Raw genomic sequence first — 27,771 nt, forward strand, 5'->3', positions numbered from 1 at the left:
TCAAATAAATAAATAAAATCTTTAAAAACAAACAAACATCAAAAAACTACCAGACTGCCATACTAGACTTGAATGTAGTGAACAAGGGAAGTGGGTTGGGGGGTGCAGGGAGAGGGAGGCAGTGCTCAGATGATGAAGGGTTTTAAGGTGATGGTAAGGAGATTACAAGCCATTAAAAGACAGAAACAGGTTACAGTAACATCTCCCATTCACATTTGAATTTCATTTAAGTCTAAAGTAGAGAAAAAGAACACACACACACCACCAACAACAAAGGCTATTAACATTGAGCAATGCTTTCTTCCTTACTGCCTAGAACAAAATTAGGTTATAACGAAACAATTGAATTACACTAATAAATTGCCCAGACAGGAACTGGGAAGGCCATTCCTTTCTGAATTCCAACGACAGGCAAAGAAAGAGCAACATATTTAAATCAAAGATACAAAGAAATATAACTTAGGGAAGAAGAAAGAAACTAAGGATGAGCAAGAAGTGGGATACAAGAAAAGCCTCCAGAAGGCTGAGGAAAACTCTTGGGACATAGGAAAGTCCCCTCATCAGCCGGTTTCCCAAACAGAACCTGGACTTGTTTGGTGGAGGCCAAATGAAACACACTGGTTACAAGATGAAAGGCTCAGGGAAAAAGCCACGGGAGTTCTCCAACATCCAATAGCAGCTTTTTCAAGATGACATTTTGATGAGTTAGGGGTAAATAAATCAGAGACATGTGGGTAAAATTTCCCTTGAAATACACAGGGGTTTAAAATGATGGGGAAAAGCATTTGGCAACACATAACTTGTGCTTTGCCAAACCCAGCATTTGAAAAACGGTTCAAGACATTCAGCAGAACCCCAAAGCCCAACATGTTCTCTCATTCTCCGAGAAAGCGGGAAGGGCAGGATGTCCATGCAAGCCTTGCACAACATATATACTAATGGGCATAAATAAGTTACGATGGGCAAACCATGCCTAACTCTGAAACCTGAAATCAAGACCAGCCTCTCTGAGAATGCTTAGTGGTTTTTTCCAGACACCGCTCGTGTACGACAGAGAATCATGTTCCTTCACTTTTCTTCTGCTCTCCTTTTCATGTAGGCACTGTGTGCAGCTTGAATTTTGGTTTACCACTCTTGAAAAGTACATACACAGTAAATTATGTTCTTATGTTAGGCCAAACACCATATTTCATTCTCGAGCTATATGTAAAGTAGCTCTAAAATTAAGCATCTAATTATTTTTAAATTAGTGCTTTATATACAATGTACGGATAAGCTGGATTTTTAAGGTGATTTTGCCCCCTCTGCTTTCATTTCCCTTCTTAATGGATTGTGTCCACTCCAAGTCCATAAACATGGTCGGTTGATCTGTTGTTGCAATAAAGTTACAGCCAGTATAGAAATCACTGGAGACTGAGAAGAAAAATGGAGGCAATGAATCCCACAGAAGAGAGTGGTCCAACCTGAAGACAATGTCACAAGAAGGAAAGCCAATGGAGATATTCAGGATGAATATATATAGCATGGTGATTATAGTTACTAAATCACGGTGTATCCTAGAAATTTGCTAAAGGAGTAGATCTCAGGGGCTCTCACCGCAAGAAATATTTGAAAAAGTAACTATGTGAGGAGATGGATATGTTAATTAACTTGACTGGAGTAATGATCATTTCACTATGAATATCAAAACATCATGTACACTTTAAATAAATGTAATTTAAAAGATAAAAAAATAAAACCAATAGAAGAAGAAATATCTATTTCTGTGAATAGTGGAAAATAAAAAAGAGATTGAAGAAAAAAGAGAAGCAACATCTGGGGGTAGGTAAAATGATATAACCAGATGTGTGTTTTTTAGTAGAAATCATCCAAACTAGCAAGATTATCAGCAAAGTACTGTGATTTTTAAAAAGTTCAGAAAAAAAATATAGCTGTTACCTTACTATTAAATAGGAAAATTGGGGCTCCTTGGTGGATCAGTGGGTTAAAGTCTCTGCCTTCGGCTCAAGTCATGATCCCAGGGTCCTGGGTTCAAGTCCCACATTGGGCTCTCTGCTCATCAGGGAGCCTGCTTCCCCTTCTCTCTCTGCCTGCCTCTCTGCCTACTTGTGATCTCTGTCTGTCAAATAAATAAACAAAATCTTTGAAAAAAAATAAATAAATAGGAAAATGATTAATTGCTACATCTGTTTGAAAATGATGGCCTCAGGGTTGTGCTTATAGAGAGATGATGCAGAGTACTCAGAGCGGAAGGGCAGTCAGTCATACAGAAAGTTTCACGGGGGAGCTACGTTAAAAAGCTCACTCCAGTTCAGGGGTGGCACCTGCCTCAGCTTTGTGGATCTAGAAAGATTTCATTTCTCAATGGTCAGGATCTCTTGGACCTATCTCATAGTAACTGAATTTATAAGAGGCTGATATATAAACAATAACTCTGATTTATAAATTTATAATGGGAGATGTACTAACACTGACTACTTAAGTCACCCATGTTGTACATCAAAGGACCTCAGAAGCTGAATTAGGAGTCAGAGGGTTGCCCATGAACACAGAGTCAGAACAAAGAGTAAAAGAACAATAACTTTAAATATATCAACAGAACAAGTATTGTGAAGCATAGGGCTTTGTGATTCTGGTGTTGAAAGTCAATCCCTTCTCAGAAAAAAAAAAAAAAAAATAAGGTCAATCCCTTCTCATCAAAATCTGGGGGAAGTCTTCGATTCAGTTCATTTCTATTCATAAAGATACATTTTAACAGAATTCTTGTGGTGGATTGGTGTAGATGAAAGCTTGTTCCTTTTTATTCTACTTCTTTTATCTGAGAACAACATGAAGTCTTCACATAATAAATTGCGGTGCCTGTACTTACGGTTACAGGCTGGTCTTTCTTCCACAATTGTTACCATTAATCAAAGGTTGTCTTCTGCACTCCCGCCTTGTCTATAGCCTCCAACTTAGGTTGATAAACAGGTGCTATCTGGGTATCCCACTGCCATTCATTCTTCTCATCTATATCTCAGCACAGTTGTGTCTGCTGAGTACTTCTTCAATGTTAGCAGACTGGCTGGCATCCAATCTGGACAAATTGCTGATCTTCCCTGCCACTTAACATTAAATAGGGTTTCTAAGGGACATTGGACAAATAGCTCAAGAAGCCAGATTCAGCATCTAAAGATTGGTTGACATTTCTTAAGTATACAAAGTTCAGAGAGTTCCTGTACTTTAAAGAACTTTAAGTTGGCTTGAAACTTGGCATACAGTATCCTAAAGTTAGACATAAAGCTACACATAATTTTCCAAATTACGAGATAAGAGTATCTGAGCCTTAGATGACCAGCATTCTCAACTGTAGTTTAAAGATTATCATTCCCTTCAAACGATGGGATTAACATAGAGAAGGAATAAATAATTAGAATAATTAATATGGAACCATATATAAATCTACAAACAAAATACATAGCAATCTTCTGCTTGTTTTAATACTTCCTTCAGCTCTTATGAGCCTTCCAGAATAACTGATTTCTAGTGTCTGAAACATGGTAAGTTATTTCAAAGCATTATGACAAGAAATAATAAAGTAATTAAATCTACCTCATGGAACTGTTGCTTGCCAGCAGGGGACTTAAAATAATGCTGTGCTTTCAGTGTAGGGAGACTGGTTAGAATTTTCATTTCCAGGTCAGAAGCTGGTCTGAGTCACTGAGATGACTAGAGGGGACTACGGTATACAGTCCTCAAAAGAGAAGAACACAAGTATTTTGCATGTACGCTCACAAGCACATAAGTCCCCAGAAGATTAAAAAGGTCCTATTAATCTTTGCAGTTCCATTGTGAGCAGAGCAGCTGGTATTTAAGGGTCAGGGGATGTTACTAAATGAAAATATGTTGAAAGAGTGAATGAGGATATATGAAGTATAGAAGAGGCAATTGAGAGAAATGAACACCTGATCCCAGAAATGGGAACACACACGTGATGATTGTACATGTATATAACTACATGTCAGTAGGTGTAGATATGTAAACACATATATGGTAGTTGTAAGTATTGTAAGGGTGCATAATCCCAGGACTATTAACTACTTCTAATGACCTGAGAGGCAGCTTGGACTTTGGAAGATGACATAGAAGAAGAAAACTAACTTGCTACTCACCTCTTTCCTTTTTCTGGGGCCTCTCTGTGTCCATGGCTGGAAACTTTAATGGATTGACCCAAGACCATGGGAACTGGCTAAGCCCGTTTGATGACAATGATGTCACAATGAGAAGACACAACTGTGCTGATTCTATTGTCTATGACAATAGCATCTTAACATGAGATCCAGCCCCTGGCCTTAATCTCAATATCCTGAAAAGGTCCAGGCATGTCTGGAGAAACATTTCTTATAGATTCGAGGAGAGAGAATTTTTAAGTATGTATCTCAAGCTTGCTTGTATTGGTCTTTCCCTGAAAGAGTATTAGTTTTTTGCTTTTACATCTCTCTTCCCTTTTTAAAGAAATGTCCATCAATAATACATTCTGGGCACTACATGTCCACCCAATAGTCTTTTAGTGAGTTTTTTGTGGGGAAGAAGGCAATACTCTTCGTAGAGAACTCATGCATCGATTTTTATGATAGGTTGAGAAGTTTGTAGCTTTTTAGTAGAAAATTCAGAATTTGGAAACTATTTTATTGTCATCGGGAGAATGCTTTAATAAAACAATAAATTTCGTCTATAGTTACACAACAAAATTTCTCAATATACATTACTAAAGAAAGGGACCATCTCTGTGATGCTAATTGCTACTGAAAACATCTTTCTTCCAAACATTTGTAGAAACCAGTGATGCCCAGAGTTAAACACTGAACTTATTATAGAGGTTTTGGGGGGTAGACAAACAAAACTTTCTGGCACTAAAAAGAAAAAAAAAAGAAGAAGACAACATACATAGAATAAAAGGTGGGAAAAACAAATAGATGCATCCAAGTACAAAAATATATCATTGAACATCATGATTCTAAAAATTATCCAAAAGACCTCTGTAGACTCTTTTAGACTGTAGATAATATGCTGAAATAGAATTTTCCAGAAATGTAGATATGTGAAAAACTTTGCTAGGAATCATTATTAATATCTTCATTATTATTTATTAAAAATGTATTCATTAAGTAGATTTTAAAAGGCAAATACTGTGCTATGTGTTAGGAATGTAATAATGAACAAGCCAGAAAAGATCTCACCCACATCAGAGTCTTGTAACTCTGTTGGAATTTTAGAGGTTTTGGGAAAACTCATTCATCCCCAAACATCTCTTCCCTTCACTTTTCATAGACAGATGGACTTTTTGGCTTTTTCCATTTTCTATAAAGATTTTTTAAAACTCTAAAATGGTCACTCATGCCTCTACTAATTTGTTTAAACAATATTTATAATTGTGTTTATTGGTGTCAGCAAGTACTGAAGGTGCTGGGAATCAGGGTGTAAAAAGGTACAATCATGGCCCAGGTGCAGGTACAGCCACATACAGTAGTCCCCTCATCTACGATTTCAGTTTCCACAATTTCAGTTACCTATGGTCCACAGCATTCCAGGAACAGACGATCCTCCTTCCAACATATCGTTGGAAGGTCAATAGTAGCTTAGCACTATGTCACAATGTCTACTTCATTCACCTCATTTCATCTCCTCCTGTAGGCATTTTATCATCTCACATCCTCACAAGAGGAAGGGTGAGCATACTGCAACAGGATATTTTGAGAGATAGAGACCACATTCACCTAACCTTTATTATAGTATATTGTTATAATAATTACTTCAGTTTATTATTAGCTACTGTTTTTAATCTCTTACTATGTCTAATTTATAAGTTAAACTTTATCTCAGGTATGTATATATAGGAAAGAACATAGTGTATATATACATGGTTCGGTACTATCCAAGGTTTTGGGCATCCACTGGCGGTCTTGGGATCTTAGTATCCTCTGCAAATAAGGGGGCACTACTGTCAATGGACAATTATAATACAACCCAATAAGTGCTATGATAGTGAAAATGGGGATCTGGGACAGGGGCATCTAGAAGAGATTACAGAGGAATCTTGGAAGGACCCTCTAACAATAGACAGACAAATTCAATTTTAAAGTAGGTTTAATGTATTTAGGAGTTCTGGGATGGGGGACACAGTGGAGTGGAATATTAGTTGGAGGGAAACATACAGGGTGGAATTGAGGGAATGTGGTCCTTTGACCTTAAGCAGGTGACTTCTAAAAGCTTTTAGCAGTTAAGATAGGGTGGAAGATTGCGGACAATTCATCTCTAGTGAAAAGACGGAACACAGGGTAAGGACTTGAGAGACAGGTATGTGGGAGAGATGGGAAAGTGGCAATAGGGTTCTCAGAAATGAAAACACCTACCAAAGGCTGCGCTGCGAGTCAACTCATCACAATTCGCATTGTACATTTATTTAGCCTAGAGCTCCACAAAAACCTCTGTGAAGTGATCACAAATTGTTGAATCTCCTTTAAGAAACTTGCGGCTGTATTAGCAACGAAAGCCAATAAATACAAAGAGGAAAGAAAGCAAACCCGCATTATGGAAGAGGCTAATGGAACGGTGCTGCTACAGTGTTTCTTGGTCCCTGAACAAACTGCATGAAGTGTCACTGTTTTAAATGCCCTTTCATGGTTCAGCTGGCTCAGATACTTGGTTCTACTGAATTCTTTCCACTTCCTGGCTTCAGCCGATGCATGAGGTGGTGAGGATTAGAAGGGACAAAGAACTTTTCTGAAGTTGATCAGTAAAATTAAGGAAGACATTAAATCTCTTTTTGTTTTGCCATTTTTAATCACTTTTTTACACAAGTGACTTCAATGCCCAGGAGGAAAAGTGGGTAAAGGTGTATCACCATCTAACAAATCATTCGCATTACTCTTTGTAATCTTTCTTTTGGATATTTAACGGCTTGTAATGACTTTGATCTTGCAGGCACTTCCCATAAGCTATATATGCATTATTAATGAGCTTCTATGACTGGAAACTTCCATCACTGCAGTGACTATTGGAAAGCATAGGTTCATTCAAAATAATAATGCATAAGGGCTTGTCACCATTTTAATGTATGCATTCTTCTTGCAGATGGTTGAAAAAGAAGGTTATCTGCAGAAAGCTAAAATTGCGGATGGTGGAAAGAAACTAAGGTAATAAATGTTCCTCCATTCACTTTTACATAACTGTGATAGTTCTCCATCTCCTCCACTTGGGTCACTGCTGTTGTTTAGAAAGGAAGGCCTTATGGTACAACACTAGTCTATTTCCCTCTGTTATTACTATGCTCAACATTATTTTTAATATAATTACAATTTTCCAATAAAGCACTACATTCTATATTGTTGCACATAATATTAAATGAGGTGCTTCTTGTCCTCCTGGATCCTGAAATCTTAAAAAGCATGCCAATAGATAAGATAACGGGTCTTGATTTTTAAGATTGACAGATTAATCATTTTGCAATATATAAAAATCTCCCTACAATACACTGGGAGCATAATTTTTGAAGATTGGGGGATTTGAAATATATTTCCTGCTCAGATAAAAATCAAAGGAAAATAAAATCATCCATCAGGTAAAAAGTTGAATATTGCCATATTTGGAAGTGAAATTGACACAGAGTTGGTAAGAGAAATTAGAAAAAGAAAATAAGAATTCCCGTGCCAGTTTTTCCCAGTTTTCCGAAGGAAAAAATGAGGTTGATAGAAAGGTAGAGAAAGATGCTAGACCTTCTCTATGGATGGGTTCTTCAGAAATAATCATTTCCATTTTAGAATGTTTTCTATTTCTTGAATACATACTATTATGTGCTTTGCTTTGTACTAGGTGATATGTAAGCTACAAAGATATGTAGAAGTGCTCAAATCGGGAGACAAGGCATTTGCTTATGACTGTATTATTAACAGTTAAAACCATAAAGGATGAAAGTACTAATTAGCTACACAATGGGACACTTGTTAATTGTATAATGCAATTCATTACTGGAATGGCACTCTGGCCAACAATAGACCATAAAGTATGCTTTTGTTTGCTGCCTATAATGGAGTATGTATATTTTTATTTAAAGGAAGTAAAACTGGAGAAAACAACCATCCATAATTCTCCCAAGCTATTTCAATTTTAAAGAACAAGCTCTATTTTTGGCTTTTATTGGGTTTTAGTCTGGGATAATAAACAGGGCCTTGAACCCTCTTCTACACCGATTCTGCAGAGTTACTCTGCAGCCACACTCCCTGGAAGGGTCCAGGAGAGAGGGGACTTGTCCCCATGCCAGTGGATAATCTGGTTTAAGGAGTCGGACTCTGAAACGGTGACAGGATGATTTTTTGACTTTGGCTAAGCCACTCTAGTGTCCCCCTTTCCCTTGGACCTCATTCTCAAGTATACCAACTCAAGGGAGTAGTATTGAGGATGCAGCAATGACTTAAGAGAATAAGACCCTCTCTTACCTTACAAGTTACATTCTCATAAAGTCTAAAGAGGGACAGGAAAGGACCCAAGGACTTGTTTAAGTTACCACTTCGGCGTTCACTGAGGCTTGGTAGGAGAGAGGAGGTGAGGGCTGTGGTGTCAGCCTCAAGCCTCATGCGTTGAAGAGGAGGAGATACTGAAAGGACTTCCAGAAAATAAAGATGATGCCCCACCAAAATGGTTTCATAGCTGTTTTGCCCAGAAACCATCCTTATAAAATCTTTTCCTAGAGGTTGGTGTCAAGAAAAAGCAGAGGAGCAGAGCAAGGCTCTTTCCCCAGCTAACTCACACGAACACATTTTTAGGCAGTTTCAGTCAGTGTGTATACCATTTTGTATTTGTTTCATTTGTCGTTACTTTAATCAGTTTGCAAATCATTTTTGTGCTCGAGTTTAAATTCATACAAACATTAGTTTGTACTGCATTTCACTATTATTTCAATCAGTTTGCATACAATTATGCATTCTTTCAGATTTTTTCATTTAAAGCTATACACATTTTACTATTTTTTTTTTTTTTTTTTAACATCAGGCACAGAATTGGGTCGATTTTACTGCTCGGTGTTTGGCTTTGTATTATCATCATTCTGGCTGAGAACCTTAGCTGGTTTTATTTTATCCACAGTCTCCAGTCCTCACTTTAGTGCCCTGTAGACTGTTAACGTTCATTAAATTCACTCTCCATATGCTGGTGTGGTTATATGTGTGGCATTCTAGCAAATAGTGTGTAGTTGTTGAGTATGTGAATGTGTCCTAAATTCCAGACGCCTTTTTGTGTTATAAGCTTCACTCTGTTTCTTACTACTTTTATTTAGTGTTAGTGTTTGGACATGGGTCAGTATCTATATAAAATGAATTCACTTCTTCCAACTGCACCCATTTTGCCATTGGGTACATATACCAAATTTTACCTAATCTCTGAGCAGTGGACCCCTATTTGTCCCTAACTCTTTCCATTTCCTCCAAACAACCTTGCGATAAGCCACACATATATTTCTCCTTAACAGCCACCAGGTATTGTCTCTGGGACATATATCCAGGAGTGAAGGATTGCTTGGTGGTAAGATACACATTTATAAATCCACTGAGTCCTGCAGCCAAACTTCCTCCTGCACGAGCGAGCACACGAGTTCACACTCCTGCAAAGCAGAAGGGAGCTTGTCCTGCCATCATCTCATTACAGAGCATTGTATAACTCTCAGTTTCGCAAGTTGATGGTTGCATTTATTTTTATTCCTCTCATTGGCATTTCAGTGGAGCATGACTTCAGCCACTTAGAGTTGGCCAGGTTTTGTACTCTGAGAATCGCCTAGGTGTCAACTTTGATGATTTTCTATTAATCTTCTCACTTTATTTTTGAAGGAACTCCTAATGTCATAGAGGTAGTAATACCTCATCAACTTTGGACTTTGTAAATATCTTTTCCAAGTATCTCATTATCTATTTACCTTGCTGATGAAAGTCCTCAGTGACCAAAAGCCTTTAACTTTGGTCCATATTGTTCCGTAATTTTACTCTTTATTATTATTGTTTTTAATAAACACTTAATGCTGTAGCTATAGTCACCATGTTTAATAACATGTAATATCCCACTGGCTTGATGACACTAATATACCAAACCATTGCTACACTCCTCTTTTGTTTGAATTTTAAGTTGATTCCAGTCTTATACTAAATATATTTATGCTAAATATATTTATACTAAAATAGTTATAATAGCAGCAAAACTCCTATTATTTGTCAATGTTTCTTTTATTTTTTAAAGATAAATGCTAAGCCTGGAATAATTGATTAAATCACATAAGCGTTTTTAAATGTTATGTATTGCCATATCGCTTGTCCAAGGTGTTGGTATGTTTTAGTAACTAGTAACAAAAGGCTCAGTTTAATCATAACCTTGAAAAATTGTGTCATTTTTATTCCCTAGAAAATTTAGAAAATATTAAATAGTATACCATAGTTGCTATACTTTGCATTTCTAATATAAATGTCTTTTGATTGCCTTTTGCCCACTTATCAAAGTACTTTATATCTGTTATACATTTTAATGAGTTAATAAGCACTATTACTAAATGCTTATTCTGTAAAATACTTAGTTAAATGCTTCACCGGTAATACTGAAATGATACTCTAAGGTAGGCTATATTATTATTTCACTTTCAATTTTACAAATGAAGAAAATTGATCACTGGTATTAACCTCTTTTCTCCCAAACCTTATTGTATGTATAGTTAGTACCTGATTTTAGCCCGGTCCTCTGTTTGTAGTAGGTTAGTTTTTCCTCTCTTGCTAGAAGATTCTTAGGGCCAGGACACTAAAATGGCCCTGTTATTTCATACCATTTACAGTACCAAGGGCTTCAATTATCACTTAGAAAACATCATTTTATTACTCCCTATAAAGTTTTCTATTCAAAAATCCATGACAGCTTATTCCCACCATGCATTGTGTTTTTATTTTCCTTCCTTCCTTCCCTGTCTTTTCCTTTTTGGTTAGCCTTCCTCATTTATATATTTTTCTTTCTCTCTGACAAGAGCTGGACCTCTCTCTCTGGATATGAACGAGAGTGGGTAGAAGGAAGGAGAACTCATGTGCTATATCTTACATAAAGGGCCATCAGTTTAGCCTTGTCTTGAAATGGCGTTCTATAAATTATCACATGATACGCAGACGGGATTGGAAGGTGAAGACATTCAGCACTCACCTGTAATTTTTTTAATTATTAGCTTTGAAAATATGTTTTGCTTTTCTATGTTTTAGTTTAGGAATTCCTTCATTTGGGGACTTCCATCTCCAAAAGGAGGCAGCCCAGGCCCCTCTGAAGCTCTGTGAGACCCCAGTGAGAAGCTGTTTTCAGTACTTACATTTACAAAAGGCACCTGATGGCGTGGACATTATGTCTCCAACCACGCCTGTCACTTTCCCTTCGTGCCTGTCCCTTTATCATCTCGCTGGTGGCTATGTACAGCTGATCACATCTAGCTATCCCTCTGCTCTACTCTTTGGAGGCATGGAAAGTACTTAGGGTGATAAGATGAGCAGAAAAGGAGTACAGGAAGAAAAGGAGTGAGGGTAGTAGAGTGTTTATGTCTACTAGCGCCCATTTTCACCCCAGAGCCTAGAAGTATGAGACTCTTGTTTTTCTTTTCTGAATTTCATCCATCCATTCTTCCTTCCTTCCTTCCTCCCTTTCTTTTTTGAACAGCTGTTTCTCAGAAGAGACTTCCGTTAGAACATGATGCCAAAGTACCCTGCTAATGTGAACTTGTTTTTTTTCTTTAGCACTTTCTGCTCAGGAGCCCAATATATTCTCCCAGACTGAATTGTCTTTCTCTCCTTTTTTGCTTGGTAGTGAGGACTGGAGGGAAGATTGGGATAGTACAGAATACAGAAGCTACGTTGTAGAAGTTTGCTTCAGTCTTAGGATTTCCAACATATGCTCTGTTATAATTCCCAACATCTAATAGCTCTTCGGATGTATCAAGATTTTACATTTTTTGCAATACTGACAGAGATGTGTATATTTATACCTCAGGGTCTCTTTGGCCCACTTTTAGCAGTGGTAATTTACAAGAGACTCGGAGTATGAGAGAGAAGAAATAATTTCCTAACCCACCAGTTTGAGAATGAGTCAGAACACTTAACAGTGACCAAAGGATTTTATGCACAATCAGTCAGGATTTACTAGAATAAATCACTTTCACTCCCACCACTGTGGGAATCATGTCAAGTCCAGTGTGATCAAGTCCGATAACAAAGGCAGGTGGCCCAAGACGATCTGAAATTTATGAAGTTGTCTCATCTGTATTTTCCTCTGACTTTTGGTTGGCCACCCGTCATTACCTAAAGGAAGCATAGGAGAGGTGGGTGTAGGATATAAAACAAGTGAATGTGTGAAACCTGAGCTCAAGCTAACAAATGCTTATAATGGCAACGAATATTTTAAGAACTGTTTTCCATCAAGCGGTCTTCAGAGAAGCAATTACAAAGCTGCTGTTATTATGTGCTGCCACCTGGTGTCCATTTTGTAGAATGCAAAAAGTTTTCTGCCTGGCTGATGGCTGTGTTTTTTTGGGTTTGGGGGGATTTCCCCAACTCCCACCTCCCACCTCCCACCTCCACAACTGAGGATTTGTTTTAGGAAAGTTTTGTGAAGTGTCTCACTTGGATATAATGTCCCACCAGTTGCATACATATAAATAATTGTCATTCGAATTTAGTTCTTCCCCCTCTGATTGCAGTAAGCACCTCTTCCCACCTTCAGTGTGACTCGTTTTTGTTTTTTGTCATAAGAAAAATAAGATAAATACTTGCATTTCTTGAGCGGAAATCTGCTCCCTGCATTAAATCTCTAGTACCAATATCAATCCCTCACCTGACTGTTACCTATCAATTTGTGGGGAGACTGTCTACCTATTCCTAACACCTCTGACTTACTGAGGTTGACTATTTCCTGACCTATGTGTCTTCCTTAGCCCTAAATCTATCCAATAGTTTGTGTTTTTTTCCCTCTGTGTGGAAAAATAGAAAAAAAAATGTCAATACAGTTTTGATGATAAGTTGGTGAAACATTCATTCATTGGCTCCCACTAATGGATAAATTCACCTGCTAGCCATCTTGGGAAGGTAAGGATAGGTCTGCAACATTCCAAGCCAGGCTAAGAAGTGGCTCAGCTCCAAGAAGAAAGACATATAAGTGCTTGTTTGACAAAAGTTCTTTATCTTCCTTTCTCAAAGCCTATGATGAGGCTCTGTGTAGACATGCCCAAAATGACTCAGGAAAAGCTGCATGACCCCTGCTCTGAAGACAATGGATACACAGGCGTGAATGTGGTCTTCAGGCTCCGGGAGACTTGTCTTGACTCCCATATTTGTGAGTTCTATGCCCTTGGGTAGGATGTAGACTCACTAAGTTTCAGTTTGCTTGTCTGTAATATGAGGTCTCAAACCCACCTCCCAGTGCCATGTGCTTCCATGCTTCTTGCCTGTGTCCCCATGGGTTAAAGGGAAATTCAGGGAGGTCTTCTTATTTGACTTTATATATTCAGTCCTTGTAATTTTGATTGTTCTGTGGTAGATGTTCAATAGCTACTGGTGACTGACTTTGCATTTCAATTACTTAACAAGGCCAAAATACCAGATATAATTGCCAGCACAGAGTGGGGACCAAGGTGTGCACAATAGCTCCTCTCACAGACACACCTCTGAGAGGTCAGAAAGACCTCAGGAAAAGTTCAGGTTTTTCCAGTAGAATTATAAATTAGAAGAAAATATACACTAAACCAGAAGCAGTAGATAGTTGTCTTTTTTGTTTGCTTGCTTGTTTTTTTTTTTTTTTTTAATGCTAGGAATGACATATTAAACCCCTAGGGAACTGAAGAAGGGAGAAGAGAAATACAGGAGATTCATGCTTTTGTAGTGCTTGTTACTGAGTAGCAAACACAGAGCAGGAAAAATCTAGAGATGTGACATGAAATTCGAGAATCCATATATTCTTTTACTCAAAAACCTTTAATGAGCACCTACTAAATGTCAGACACTGTTCTTGGAAGTGGAAAAGCTCAAAGAAGTTTGCGATGATGTCCATATCTTTGAAGGAAATAGGGGAGTAGGGCTTTCTCTCTTTTCTGAAAACCGCTTTATCCTTGAAGTGTCTATTTTAGAAGTATTAGCAGAAACTGTGAGACCCACCTGTTCCGGCTAAGCCCTTCAAGTTTGCAGGAGTAATTCACTTCCTGAGTTGTCTCTCAATATACCGGACAGCAGTCACCTATAACGATTCAGTTGCAGAGGGAAAGTGTTAAAGGTTTGAGTCAGGGCAAAACCTTGCCAATTGACCCTTTTCACAACTCTCTCCAGAGCTGACAATGTCATCCAAGAGGCTCCTGAGTTACGGTAACAAGGTGACCAAGCTTTTCCACTGATATCTTGAGAACTAGAGGCAGCACAAACCAAACCCAGCGGATGCGGAATGAACAAGACAGATATTGTGATGCAAGTGGTCAAACGCCCAGAGTACATCATTCCCAGAGTCAGGTTCCAACTTAAGTCATGGGTTAAAAGTTGTTCCCATTAGTGAATTCTCAGCCTCTCTTAGACGATAAGCTTTTGACTCCCTTCCTGGTTGCATGATCGTCACTGACTGCACATGAGTCGGCTCATCACAGACCAGAATAATTCCCCAACAGAAAAAAGACAGAGGTAGCATCATTAGGAGCACCCCCCGCTTCCAGCTTCTTCTGAGGAGTTGAATGGTGCTTTGCATGATTCCTTTAAATCAGTGCAACTTCTAAGGGAAGTGGAGAGTTTAGAAGTGGTGAGCCTTTGCTCTGTCCTTCCAATTAACATCAGGTAAAGTAGTTTATATGGAAACCTACATGGCTTCTACCTTGTCACAGACTATACACACTGGCTTTTATAATGTGAGCATTTCAACTAAAACCATGGTGAAATCTGACATTGACAATCTCCTGAACCAGTATAGTTATGCTTAATTCTTAAAAAAAGACAGCATAAATTAGTCACCAGATTATAGGCTTCAGAGTTAGAGAAACTGGGTTTGACTCTAAATCTGACTGGCATGAAGTAAGTTAACTAAACTCTGGGAACCTCATTTTCCGTGATAGTAAATGGACATATTAGTATCTTCATTATCTTTCTTGTGGACCTAAAGTTCTCCTTCTTTAAAGAAAATAATAATTTATTTTTTAAATAAATATAAAAAATATAAAATAATAAATATATATTTATTAAATATATAATATATAATAAATATATATTTATTAAATATATAATATATAATAAATATATATTTATTAAATATATAATATATAATAAATATAAAAGAATAAAATATAAATAAAATTAAAATTTATTTATTTATTTATTTGAGAGAGAGAGAGCAAGCACATGAGCAGGGGAGAGGGGGAGAGGCAGAGGGAGAGAAAGAGGGGCAGAATCCCTGCTAAGCAGAGAGCCTAATGCAGGGCTCGATTCCAGGACCCGGGGATCATGATCTGGGCAGAAGGCAGCCACTTAACCAACTGAGCTACCAGGCACCCTGGACCTAAACTTCCACTAGTCAATCAAACTTTAGTAGGCACTCTAAATAATTTATATTAATTTTTATTTTTGAAAAGAATGGAAAGAACTGAAATGAAATTAGGACATCTAAAAAGTTGATAGCAGTATTTCTTCCTTTTGAAATAGAATTGTTTTAAGCAAGTTGGAAAATCTTCACTTTTATTCTAATACCGTAGAGACGTTGTAATTTATAAATTCAAAATGAAATAGAGTGTCAGAGCGATTCGTGTTACTAAGGTTCTGAGACCTGCAGGTCTTTCCCTCTTTGACTTGTTCATCACATTCACCTATGAGAGAACATTTCATAGCAGTTCAAAGTTCTAACAAAGAACTGTGAGATAATTGAATTTCATGCAACTTCATTTCTAACTGGTTCCATTTCCAAGTTTAGGGAAGGGAAGAGTAATGCCAATACGTTCTGTAAACGATCAACATCTGAAACAGATTCAAATCAGAGTCATTTATCCAGGGCTTGGTATAGACTAGAAGCAAATAAGGTATAGTATCTCCCTGCCAGGAGATGAAAAATATAGTGGGAAATATAACAGGCAGGTTAAATATGGGTTCCATCAGTCTGAGGGTGTTCCATATTCCCTGATCACATACTGTCAAAATAAGAGGTGTAGACCAGCAGTCCTTCCAATGTTTTTCTTTTCTCTATTTGGTGTCAGCTAATATTATGACCTGCATAGAGACAAGGCTATGGTTGCTCTGATTCATTTTGCTGCTCCTGGTGCCTAAAAGGAGAAATGGGCTCTAGGGCAAAAGAGGGTAAAGGTCTATGTGGTTTTCTGTGTTGTTGTTTTTCCACCTTTTTCATTGTTTGATAGAAAAAAAATGACTCTTCATTAGAAGACAATTGGGCCCAAGAACATAATGTTCATATTTGTATGTTGGAAAGCTCATGGTTAAGAAAGCTTCGGGCATGTAAGAGCAATCTAATCTTGTTGTAAATATTAACTTTACTGAATCAAAACTGTCTTTTCAACCAAACCCCAAAATTCTAAGAAGCAAGTGGAAATAACTACACAGAGATCTTCAATGGTCATTTTAAACATATTTTTGTGTAAGTTTTTAGTGACCTGACTAAAGTCTTTCCATAAACTCATTTTTCTACCACTTTTATAAGATGAATTCAGTTATTTTGGACTGTTAAACCAAAACCAACTGCAGCAGTATGATATAATGGATAGAAACTTGAGTATATTAATCTCTTTAATGTTTTGCGACTTACAAAAAGGCATTTTTTTTTTAAAGATTTATTTTGTTATTTATTTGACAGAAAGAGACAACGAGAGAGGGAATACAAACAAAGGGAGTGGCAGAGGGAGAAGTGGACTTCCCGCTGAGCAGGGAGCCTGATGCAGGGCTGGATCCCAGGACCTGGGATCATGACCTGAGCCAAAGGCAGATGTCTAATTATTGAGCCCCCCGGTGCCCCCACACAAATATACACGTATAATTGCTTAAGTAATACATGTTCAATGCAGGAAACTTGATAAACACCAAGAAATAGAAAGGAAAATCAAAAGCTGTGATTTTTTTTAATCACCTAATTTAACTATTGTTACACCCAGCTCTTTTTCCCCCATGCCTAAAGTTCAGTCATTGACTCAATGAACATGTATGTTGTGCCTCCTCTGTGCTAGGCACTCGGGAGTACTTCTGTAAGCCTGAAAAGCTTTTTGTTATTTTGAGGACTTTTTTAGATAGGGAGAGAGATAGAGGTGAAATATACAAAAATTACTTCTTAGACAAATGAACAGGATGAACTACATATTGTATTATGTAGATGAACTACATACTGTATTACGGTCTTTATTAAAATCTTCCCATATCAATATTCTTTTATAACATAGGGCTTATTATTTCATTATAGGAATTTATTACATGCAATTTATACAATGACTCTTTTAAGATATATTTTAGGTGCACAATATAGACATAATGGTGCACTTAATTCTTGTGCCCACAGACTTAACAACTTGTGAGATAACTACTTTAGGATAAACTTAAATTCATAGGAATGCACTTGTTTAGTCAAAAGACAAGCACATTTTAAATGATTTTTTTTTTTTTTAAAGCATATTGCCAACTTCACTTCAGAAAGATGTGATCATGTACTCTCTCACCAAAATTGTATGGGAGAATCCATTTCTACACCCTTTCAGTAACCCTTGGTATTATTTCTGCTAATTTCTGCCAATTACATTGGCAAAGAGGGAAAAATAATTTCACTGTTTTTATTTGCATATCTTTGATTTCTAGTGAGGTTCAACATTGAAAAAAATATTGGGCTGCCTTGGTGGCTCCGTTGTTTAAGTGCTAAATGTTGATTTCGGCTTAGGTCATGATCTCAGGGTCCTAAGATCCAGCCCCAAGTAGGGGTCCTCACTGGCCATACAGCCTGCTCACAATTCTCTCTCCCTCTCCCTTTGCTCTTTCTCTAAATATTTATACATATATATATATGTATATATATATATATATATATATATATATTTTTTTTTTTAACTAGGCAATGACACATTAGCTGGTTAGTTTTTCAGATTCTGAAATATACTGGAACAATGAAAAGAAGTAACAATGAAGGGAGGGATTCTGACTTCTGTTTTTACTTTGCTATTTTTGGCTTTCCGTGGAAACAGACTCTGAAGTCAGGGACATGGATACACAAAATTTGGAGTTTTAGAACTTGAAAAAGATTTTGTGAGGATCTCCAAATGAGAAATGTTTACTATAAATGTCATGATTTTTAAAAATTACAGAAAGTCTTTATTGTTACCCAAATTCCATACCACCTATAGATTTTAATAAAGAAAAGACTTTAATGAAGACTAGTTAAAAATAGTCTCTACTCATTCCAAATGTTGCTGATATAATATCTATGAATGATTTCTTCAAGTGATAACGCTTTTTTTTTTTCTATTCCTAAGGAAAAACTGGTCTACTTCCTGGATTGTTCTTTCTAGCCGGAAACTTGAATTTTACAAAGAATCTAAGCAGCAGGCTCTGTCTAACATGGTAGGTAGTTCTGTTTCTACTCTTATCTTCACAGAACTATTATTGAATTAAAAGTTTGGTTTCATCAGAAATCACACTAAAGCCTCCAAGCTACCAACAACTGAAAGCAGATGGAGGAAATGACTCAATAAACTTTTAATCAGATGAAGGGAAAATAGAACTTAGTGTCTGTTTTATTAAGTGGTGCATTTGGAGAATAATCACAGAATGAGACGAATGGTGAGCAGCTATCTAGTAATGTGAAGGTAACACTTTAAATTAAGGTGCCATTTATAAATGCTTTATTCTTATTTATGAAATGATCGCTAAATGCAGCTACTTGCTCAAATAATGTATTATAAAGTATGTTATAAAATGCATTAGTAATAAATGCTTAACGGATGAGACTATGGGAAGCTGTTTTGAAGAATATTATAAGACGTAAATCCTATTAAACCATGTACGTGCATCTTTAATACATGAATTTAAGTTGTTATCTAGCATGCTATAAAGTGCTTCATACATTAATAAATAATAATAAACTGTTTATAAATGGCACCTTAATACAGGGTGTTACCAATGAGGAAACACTCTAAGTTAACCAAGTGATTTTTTATCTTAGCCTAACTGCGACATTCACTATAACCAGCTAACCTTTCTGAATATTTCTGACTCCGTCTAATGGAGCTAATACAATTTCTGTATCCTGTAGTTACTACGTAAAGTGAAATTTGTAGGGTTTCTCTGTTGTACCTGGAGGAAGGCCTCAGGAAGCCCACAGAGATTTGACAGTGACAGGAAGTAGGAGCCATTCCGAGCTAGTTACTGGGGCACCTCAAGCTCAAAACCTTGCTGCCCAGGCCCCAGAGCTGCCACGCCCTGAAGGAGACAGTGGGCAGGCAGCATGTCTGACAGCCTCCTGATTCGGAAGGACACCGGCAGGAACCAACCAGCCATACCTCATAGGCCTGATGGGCGGCAGGGAAAGGGGTCACTTGGCAGGAGTTAACCACAATGAACTAATTTGTATTTGGCAGGTAATAAAACGACAGCAAGTTCTTTGCTTTCCAGCCACTAGTCCTGTTTGCTATGTAATCCTCTTTAAATAGGAAATAGAAAATCATTTGCTAGGAGATGTTTGTTTGTTTTTAAAAAGAAGAACAAAAGGTAGCGTTTGGCTTGTTCCTGATAATTGCAATAGTCTTTATCCCCAAGTGGCTTGCTGATTTTGGAGTCTTGATGCGGTCCAATCTGTAAACTAATTATAAATAAATTAAAAATACATCTCAATCCTTTGTATTTTTAATTTAAACTGGCTCAGAAATTTGTTCTAGCCTTTTGTTTTGTTTTTATTTGGGGGCTATAGTAAGGTTGGGAAAATCTTTTTAAGAACAATAAAGTACCCCTAAGAGCCAGACGCAAAACAACTCCCATCCACTCAGGTCTTTGTCTTCCCTTTGAATGACTTCTAAAAGGGTAGTCACGGGGCGCCTGGGTGGCTCAGCGGGTTAAAGCCTCTACCTTCGGCTCAGGTCATGATCTCAGGGTCCTGGGATCGAGTCCCGCATCGGGCTCTCTGCTCAGCAGGGAGCCTGCTTCCTCCTCTCTCTCTCTGTCTGCCTCTCTGCCTACTTGTGAACTGTCAAATAAATAAATAAATAAAAATCTTTACAAATAAATAAATAAATAAAAGGGGAGTCAGGAAAGGGAGGAAAAGTCACTTGCCTGGCCAGTGTGGCTGCTGAGAAGATGATCTTCCTCCTGCTGGGTGTGAAGAGTTCCACTGGAGCAGCATTTATGTGAATGTTCTGGGAGAATGGGAGAGATTAGATTCCAAATTAAAGCATTTGCTTTATTTTTATTTTATTATTTTAATCTCCTCATCCCAGGACCAGGAGATATAATTATCAGCTGTTTAATTTTATACAGGTGAAAGAAAGCTCTTTCCTAGATCGCAGGCAAACCTTTCAAGTCAGCCCACTAATTGCTTGCCTCCAGTTCAACCTTCAGAGTTGTAAATTGACAATAGATTTTACTTTTAGAAGAAATTTGTTAATGTTTTTTGGCAATCCCTATTTATTACTTCTGGCCCCGTTTTCAATGCTCTTATGGTTTCTCCCAGGCACTCATCTTCAAAGTGAATTCAGGGCAGGAACTAACTGTGTTTTGTGGTAATGAGGAAGAGAATTACAGATTCATGTTTGTCCTGCATGAATTGTCGTGCTCCTCAACTTCTTGGATACATTTCTAACCAAGTATTAAAGGCCTAGTGGGATAGCCCACATTTACCAATTCCAGTCTCAGAGAAACGATACGATGATTGCCAGGCCTTGATTAAAGATGATGTGGTTTTATTTTGAAAGAGATTTATGCTCAAGTTTCTGAATTTCCCTTGCACCCCCTTACACATGTCTTGGTATTGTTCATTGTGCTTCTGGGAAGAAGTCTGTCCTTTCCTCCAAGGGGTCAGTAGAAACTGAGTAGTACAGAATGTGGTTTAAAGAGTAAATGGCATTTTAATCTTTATAGGAATGATCTTTGAATGCTAATGCGGTGGTAAGACAAAGCAGCAAAGTAGCTAGGAGCAGGGCTTTGAAGTTCAACCACAGGGGACTTCCTTCCAGTTTTGCTGCTTAGGACCTGACAAAGTCATTCAACTTCTTTGAGCTTCAGAATCCTCATCTGTAAAATGGGGATACTGATATCTGCCAAGAGAATCAATAGAGAATGAAATTAGTTAATAAAAGAAAAAATAAGTAGTAGTGCTAAATTAATATTATGGTCTGATATACTCTATCAAATAAATAAATATATTCTATAATATCTAATACAGGGCATGAGAGAATTATAACGTATTTTTACAGCATATTAATTTTATCCTTGAACTGATGCAGACACATGTAGAAGAGAAAAACACATTGATTCAAGGAATACCAGCATATATGATCTCCAAAAAGAGAACTATGTATCCATAGGCAGCTTAAGTGTTGGGTCAAAACACTGAATAGTTCTGAATGTGAAGCCATCATTTCCATCTGGGACTCTAGATGTATCTCTTGCATGACCATAGATGCTTTCCTGGGGCCCTCAGCCTCTTCCACTGGCTGCTACTCTGTGACTTTCGCATTTAACACAGCATGCCACAAGATGTGCCTGATCCCACATCTCATGTCTAACTCTTTCTTTCTCACTGAAATTCTTTCAGTTTGCACCCAAGTCAGATTTCTATCAAAAGCAGCCCCCTCCCGGAACTAGACACAGAATCATTTCACTGGCGTGTGTAAATGAGAGAATCATAGGCTTTGGGTCCTCAGTGACCTATTCAATGAAAAAGAGGGCTGACTCATTCTATTTTGGTTGTTTGTTTTTAGTACTGTTGGGTCCATGATCAAAGAAACGAGACTGATACAAAGCGAAGGTCAAGCAAAGCTTTTTTACGGGCCAAGCATCGAGAATCAAACTGATAGGCCAGGGACATCTCTTGCAAAAAGGCGACCCCTCCCTGCCTCACAGGCTAACGTTTATAGAGCAAAGGCCATGTGGTTGGTCCTGGCCACACACAGGTGGCCAACGAGATTGTAACACACAGAGAAAGCTGCACAATTATGCTAAGTCACACACGCGTGGCCAATGGAACTACAATTTACCCCATAGTAGCTATTTGAACTAGCCTATCACCTTGGACAGAATTGGCGCCCAAAAGGCAGGGCCCACACTCCTTGGTAGCTAGGGAGACAGTATGTGTGCTCTACTGACTGGATGTCTCCACCTGACCTGACTCATCCCTGCATTTGGGCTGTTATCTCCACCTGACCTGACCCACCCTTATATTTGGGCTTTGTTACCTGGGACTGGTTTCCCAGACTTGCTTTTAAGTAAGTTCCTGGGGCCTGGGGCGGGGGGTGGGAGGTGGTGGTGGGCAGGGTCAATTTAAGTTTTACTGTATAAACAACAAAATGGCTGTTCAACCCAGGTGGGGCCACTCTGGCTGAATAGGTCCTTACGGTAGGACATTCAAGGGTAACCTCCCGCTTACTACCTATCCTTTTCTAGCAGGAAGGGCATCATAGAATATCCCAACCCCAAATCTAGATACAATAAAACCTCATAATGCAATGCATTAGTCTTTACCAAAATGGGAAACCACCCCCCTTCTTTGTCTATATATGCTGTCTCTGTTTTGTTCACTTCACCTTGGACCCGAGAAAGTTTGGTTAAGACTGGCTGGCCCTCCTGTGTGAAGGAGCATTTGAAAACCACTGGTGTAACGATGTCCAAGGTTTCCTGGATTACAAAAGAAAGAATGATGCTCATTTCCTCACCTTTTTTTTTTTTTTTATCCCTATACTGATTTGTAACTGACTTTAAATATTTGAAATATATTCATTGAAAAAAATGCTGAAACCATTTTTAGTAAAATGTATAATAAAGATGTATATTTTAAAAGTCATTAGTCAAACTCCTACACAACCACCCCCTAAATCAAGACTCTGTCAGTCTTCTAGAAATCTCACTCCCTGCCATTTGTCCCTTTATCATCCAGCTTGTTCCCTTGCCACATAGGCATTTTAGTTATTATTTTATAACGTTCATTATTTTCCCACCTGTGTCCACAGCCCTTAAGAAATGTAGTTTACTTCTTCTGGTTTTGAATTTATATAAATGGAAACACAGTGTATGCTTCTTTTATTTCTTGCCTCTTTCTTTAAATATGTTATGCTTCTTCTTTTCATTTTTTTTTTCTTCCATGTTTTTTTTTACACTGGTTTAAGTGATGTCATTTGTTTCTATTTTGTTAGTGGCTTGCTTAGCATTACAACATTGATACTTACCAAAGCCTAAAGCTAATCAAATGCTTTAACCTCTTCCAAAATATTACCTTAGAATATTTTTAATCTGTGTATCCTCTTCTCAGCATAGATACTATTGTTGTTTGCTATTGTAATTCTTTTTTTTTTTAACACCATCAAACAGTACTTTTTGTTTGAAATAGAGTCAGTGTTGATTTAATATTTGCCATGTTCTTTGCTATTTCCTTCTTTCTTCATTTTCTACTAAGGCCTTTTTCTTTTGTTTGAAGTATATTCTGAGAAATTCCTGTAACAACCTAGCTCAGTGTTTACTTGTCTCAAGTATCTCTATTTCTCCCTCATTCTGGAAATATATATATTCTTTCAGGATACAGAATTTTGAGTTGGCACTTACTTTCTTTCAGCACATCAAAAATGTTATTCCACTGTTTTCTGTCATCTATTGTTGTGATCAAGAATTTACCTTAGTTCAATCACTGTTATCTGGATGCTCATACTATATTTATAATTACCTTTGTTTTCCCAGTTTTATTCTTCATTATGGATTGTTGCCTTGAAATAGTTTATAACTGTCACTACTATATTTTAGAAAAGTATCTTATTATTAACTTATTTTGCTAATACCTTTTCAAATGAATCTTCTTTTATAGTTTCTCTTATTTTTTTTCCAATTCTTTAGCTAAATCCACATTGTCTTCTTAGTCTAGTCCACATTTTACATTCTTTTTAAATCTTTTTTTTTTTTTTTGTCTTTCTGAACTGCATTCCAAACCATTTCTCTTGATATATCTTTCAGTTCTTTAATTCAATCTCCCTTTGTGATAAACATCCTTATTTCAATTATTGTGGTTTTCATTTATAAAACTTTTTTTTAAATTTATAGTGTCATTTTTGATAGTTGTCTTCTGCAGACATTTTCCAGATTCCTTTTATTTTGTTAAAATTAGAAGCCTGTAGTTGTTTTATATTCTGTGTCTTGTGACATAGCATCTGAAGTCTGGATCAGTCTGTTTCTGTTGCTTCTCACTCTGTTGCTTTGTTTCCTTGTGTGTCTGGTTATTTTTGACTGTGTGCTAATCATTTAGGCCTAGGATAAATATGTCCTACTGCAGAATATTTTGCATTTTTCTTTGAGGGTCACACTCTTGGTAATTGATTAGCTCATCTAAGTTACCAGTTTAAAACTCTCAAATTGTGTATACATAATAGGAGCATATACAACTTTTCAGAGACAGAATTATCCTCCAGTCTTCCTTTTTATTTTTTTCTCATCTCTCACATTGCTCATCTACAAAGGCAGTTTTCTTTATAATCCCATGACTTATAGAAAGAGAACAAGTTCAATATTGGTTCTCCTTTATTCTTTCATAAGACCTCAGGCAGCCCCTTTTCCATTATTCTGTGAAGTCAATTGACCAAAATTCAATTGTATAGTATAAACAAATGTCCTCAGGCAAAGAGCAATTATGTTGATTTGATATTCAGCTTTCCTCTCTGGGTTCAGATTCCCATTTCCCAAAAATATTTACCCTAGCAGGTCCCACTATCTCATAGGCTTTCAATATTTTTAAGGTAATTTTAAAAAGAAATATTTTTTTCAGCATTTTTCATTATTTTCAGTGGAGAGTTGATCTAAATAGCATAGTTTCTCATTTACAATCTACCTCACTTTCATTTAAATATGCATTTGGTTAATCAAGTTTGTGCTATTTATATAAGCCTTGGTAGGAAAAGACTTCATAAGAATATGTATTGAAATCCTACAATGAACAGCTTGCTCATTAGGGCTACATATAAGGCATAGAGATATAATCAAGATATAGTCTTTGCTTTATAGCATCTTTGCCAAAAAATAGGGTGAGATGAAATAAGAAACATAAAAGAGTTTTTCTGAGATTTAAAGGAGGGAGAGCTCACATCTGTGAAAGATTTGAATTGGGCCTTGAAGGATGGTTATAATTTCAATATGTGGAGATTTATGGGCAGGGAATTCCAGTGAATTAAAAAATATGAACGATGACATGAAACTGAGAATGGGCAAGGTCTGTGTGCTAAAAAGAGAAAAGAGGTTTTTTTTTTTAGTTTGGTTGGAAGATAAGATTTAAAAAAAAAAAATAGCTTGAGAAGTGTGCCAAGGACTGGGATTTGCTACCAGGGGCAAATCTTTAAGAAGACAAGCCAGTATTCTCCAAATATCTTCACCCTAGAATAATCTATCATAGCTGTTTTTTTTTTTTTTTTAATAAATATGTACTGAACAGGAGTATGACCCAGGTGTTACATGTCTTCAAAGGACTAGGCCTACCATGAAAAAAGGCAAGAGAGGAGGTTGATTGTTCTAGGATCATGGCTTCATCTCATTTAGCCCAAGAAAAACAAGTTTGCCTCCAAAGGCAGCTACATCATATTTGCTTTATCTGCTTAAAGAAGTCCTAAAGAAATAAGAGTTTGTTTTCTCCTCTGAGGCCTGGACTCACACCCCATGCATGTCTCAGGTACACCTGTCTATTTTAGTGTCACTGAAGTATTTCAATCAGCTCCAGAACTTTCCAGTACAATCTGCCACCTTGGTACCTGCTGGGCTGTGTGATTTTAGATCTTCTGCTTTATATGGACTGGAACCTGACTCTAGCCATGGTATGTGACAAATATGCATTCTTGGTTTAAAAAATGATAGATTGCCTTATGGGAGAGAAGCTTTGTAACTTAGGGCACTCATTCATTTATTTATTCTATAAATAATTAACAATTCTTAACAGGTATCACACAATGTGTTTTTAAACCCTAGAGATATCAGATGAATAATTTATGATCCTTGCTTTTAAGGTGCTTGTCTTCTGATAGAGGAGACAGAATCAAAAGTAGGTTTATTATAACAATACCTGACTAAAGTGATTATATATATGGTGTGGAACCATAGATCTAGTCACAATTAATCCCTCCCCAGAGAAACTCTTTTTCCAAGTGATGCTCAACCTATATGTCTCTCCACTTGTTCATTCTGCAAAATCACTGAGCATCCTTGATGTTTCAGCCACTAGGCTAGGTGTTATGAAACATACAAAAATGAATCAGACTTAGATCTTTCTTTTGAGGGTCTAGAAACAAAAAGTATGCCCATAATCCAGTAATTGTGGTGAAAAAGTAGACAATGACAGTTGCTCCAAAATGGTATGAACAGAGGCTTGAGTTAGTTCTATAGTAACTCAGAAAAGAGAGATTGTTTCCAGTTGGAAAAGATTCTAAATATATGTCAAGGAAGTGACAGTTGAGCATGTTTTTGAAGGATGAATAGGATTTTGAGGCAGAAATGGGATGAAAAGGACATTTTGTGTAGAAATAAGGGAGTAACCAATGATAAAATGTAGGAAATTAAATCTTTTATTTATTATACAGATATGTATTGAAATCTTGCCTTGTCCCATGCACTATGTGCTAATCATTGGTCTTGAAAATGATTTTTGGAAGTTCCCTAAGGCTTAGGGTACATGTCCTTCATCCAAAATATTTTGCATCTCTTCTATGAGTTGCCTTGTTGCTCTTCAACATATATTGTGGCAACCTTTCACTGGTAGGTGAATGTACCTATCAGTGAAAGGTTGCCTCTAGATAAGATGAGGGAAGCAGGCACTCTAGTTTGGGTAGAAAGTCCATGTGGAAACACCTTAGGAAAGAACTTGAACAGGATTGTGAGCAGACATAATTACATTCTGTAAGCACCCTGGAGCCCTCTGCAAGCAATACCAACTATCATCAAATTAGGGCAGATTCAGAGTTTTCAGAGACAGTTTTGAGGAATTAAGATATATATATTTTTTTCTACTTTTAACACAAAAAAGAAAGGACTTCTTAAATTGTCTGGGAGACATTTTCTACAAGTCTGGTGAAACAAAAGAGAGCCATGAAGCCTGTGCTCTTATTGACAAAGAAAATAGCAAAACTGCTAAGTTGTCATCAGTATGGCCCAATGCACTTAGTGAATCACAGGTCATCTTCTCACTCAGAAAATACTTTAATATTCTCATATGTCCTTGACTATTTACAATAGGGTTCTCTGGGAAGACATCCTAGTGCAAAGAAAGCAACCAATCCATCTGAGAGAACATGAGCCTAGTAGCACATCAGTGGGAGCCAGTAGCAAGTCTGGACTTGTTTTCATGTGATTCCAGAATATATGTTTGGTGTCATACCTACTAAAATAAACACACTATGGAAAGTTTATTTGTGGTTTAAGAAATTTCTCTTGTCTCCACATCCATCAAAATTCAGACTTAGTGGAACTTAAACACTCGTCAGTTAGCTATTTCTGTTATATTTATCCCACACTGCTCATGAATCCTAGTTAACATAAACTTAGTCTGACATAAATTCAAAACCAT

General features: G+C 37.1%; 1 protein-coding gene across 1 annotated transcript in view; it reads left to right on the forward strand.

Moving 5' to 3' along the window:
* The window catches only part of ARHGAP15 (Rho GTPase activating protein 15), a 604,723-nt gene that overhangs the window by 84,069 nt on the left and 492,883 nt on the right, over window positions 1-27,771 (forward strand). Inside the window, exons 4-5 of the mRNA XM_059166761.1 lie at window positions 7,114-7,175; window positions 18,515-18,602. Of these exons, the coding sequence (XP_059022744.1) occupies window positions 7,114-7,175; window positions 18,515-18,602 (150 nt within the window). The remainder of the gene's footprint in view (window positions 1-7,113; window positions 7,176-18,514; window positions 18,603-27,771) is intronic.

The sequence above is a fragment of the Mustela lutreola genome, chromosome 3 (genome assembly GCF_030435805.1).
Source record: "Mustela lutreola isolate mMusLut2 chromosome 3, mMusLut2.pri, whole genome shotgun sequence".
In the NCBI taxonomy this organism is placed as follows: domain Eukaryota; kingdom Metazoa; phylum Chordata; class Mammalia; order Carnivora; family Mustelidae; genus Mustela; species Mustela lutreola.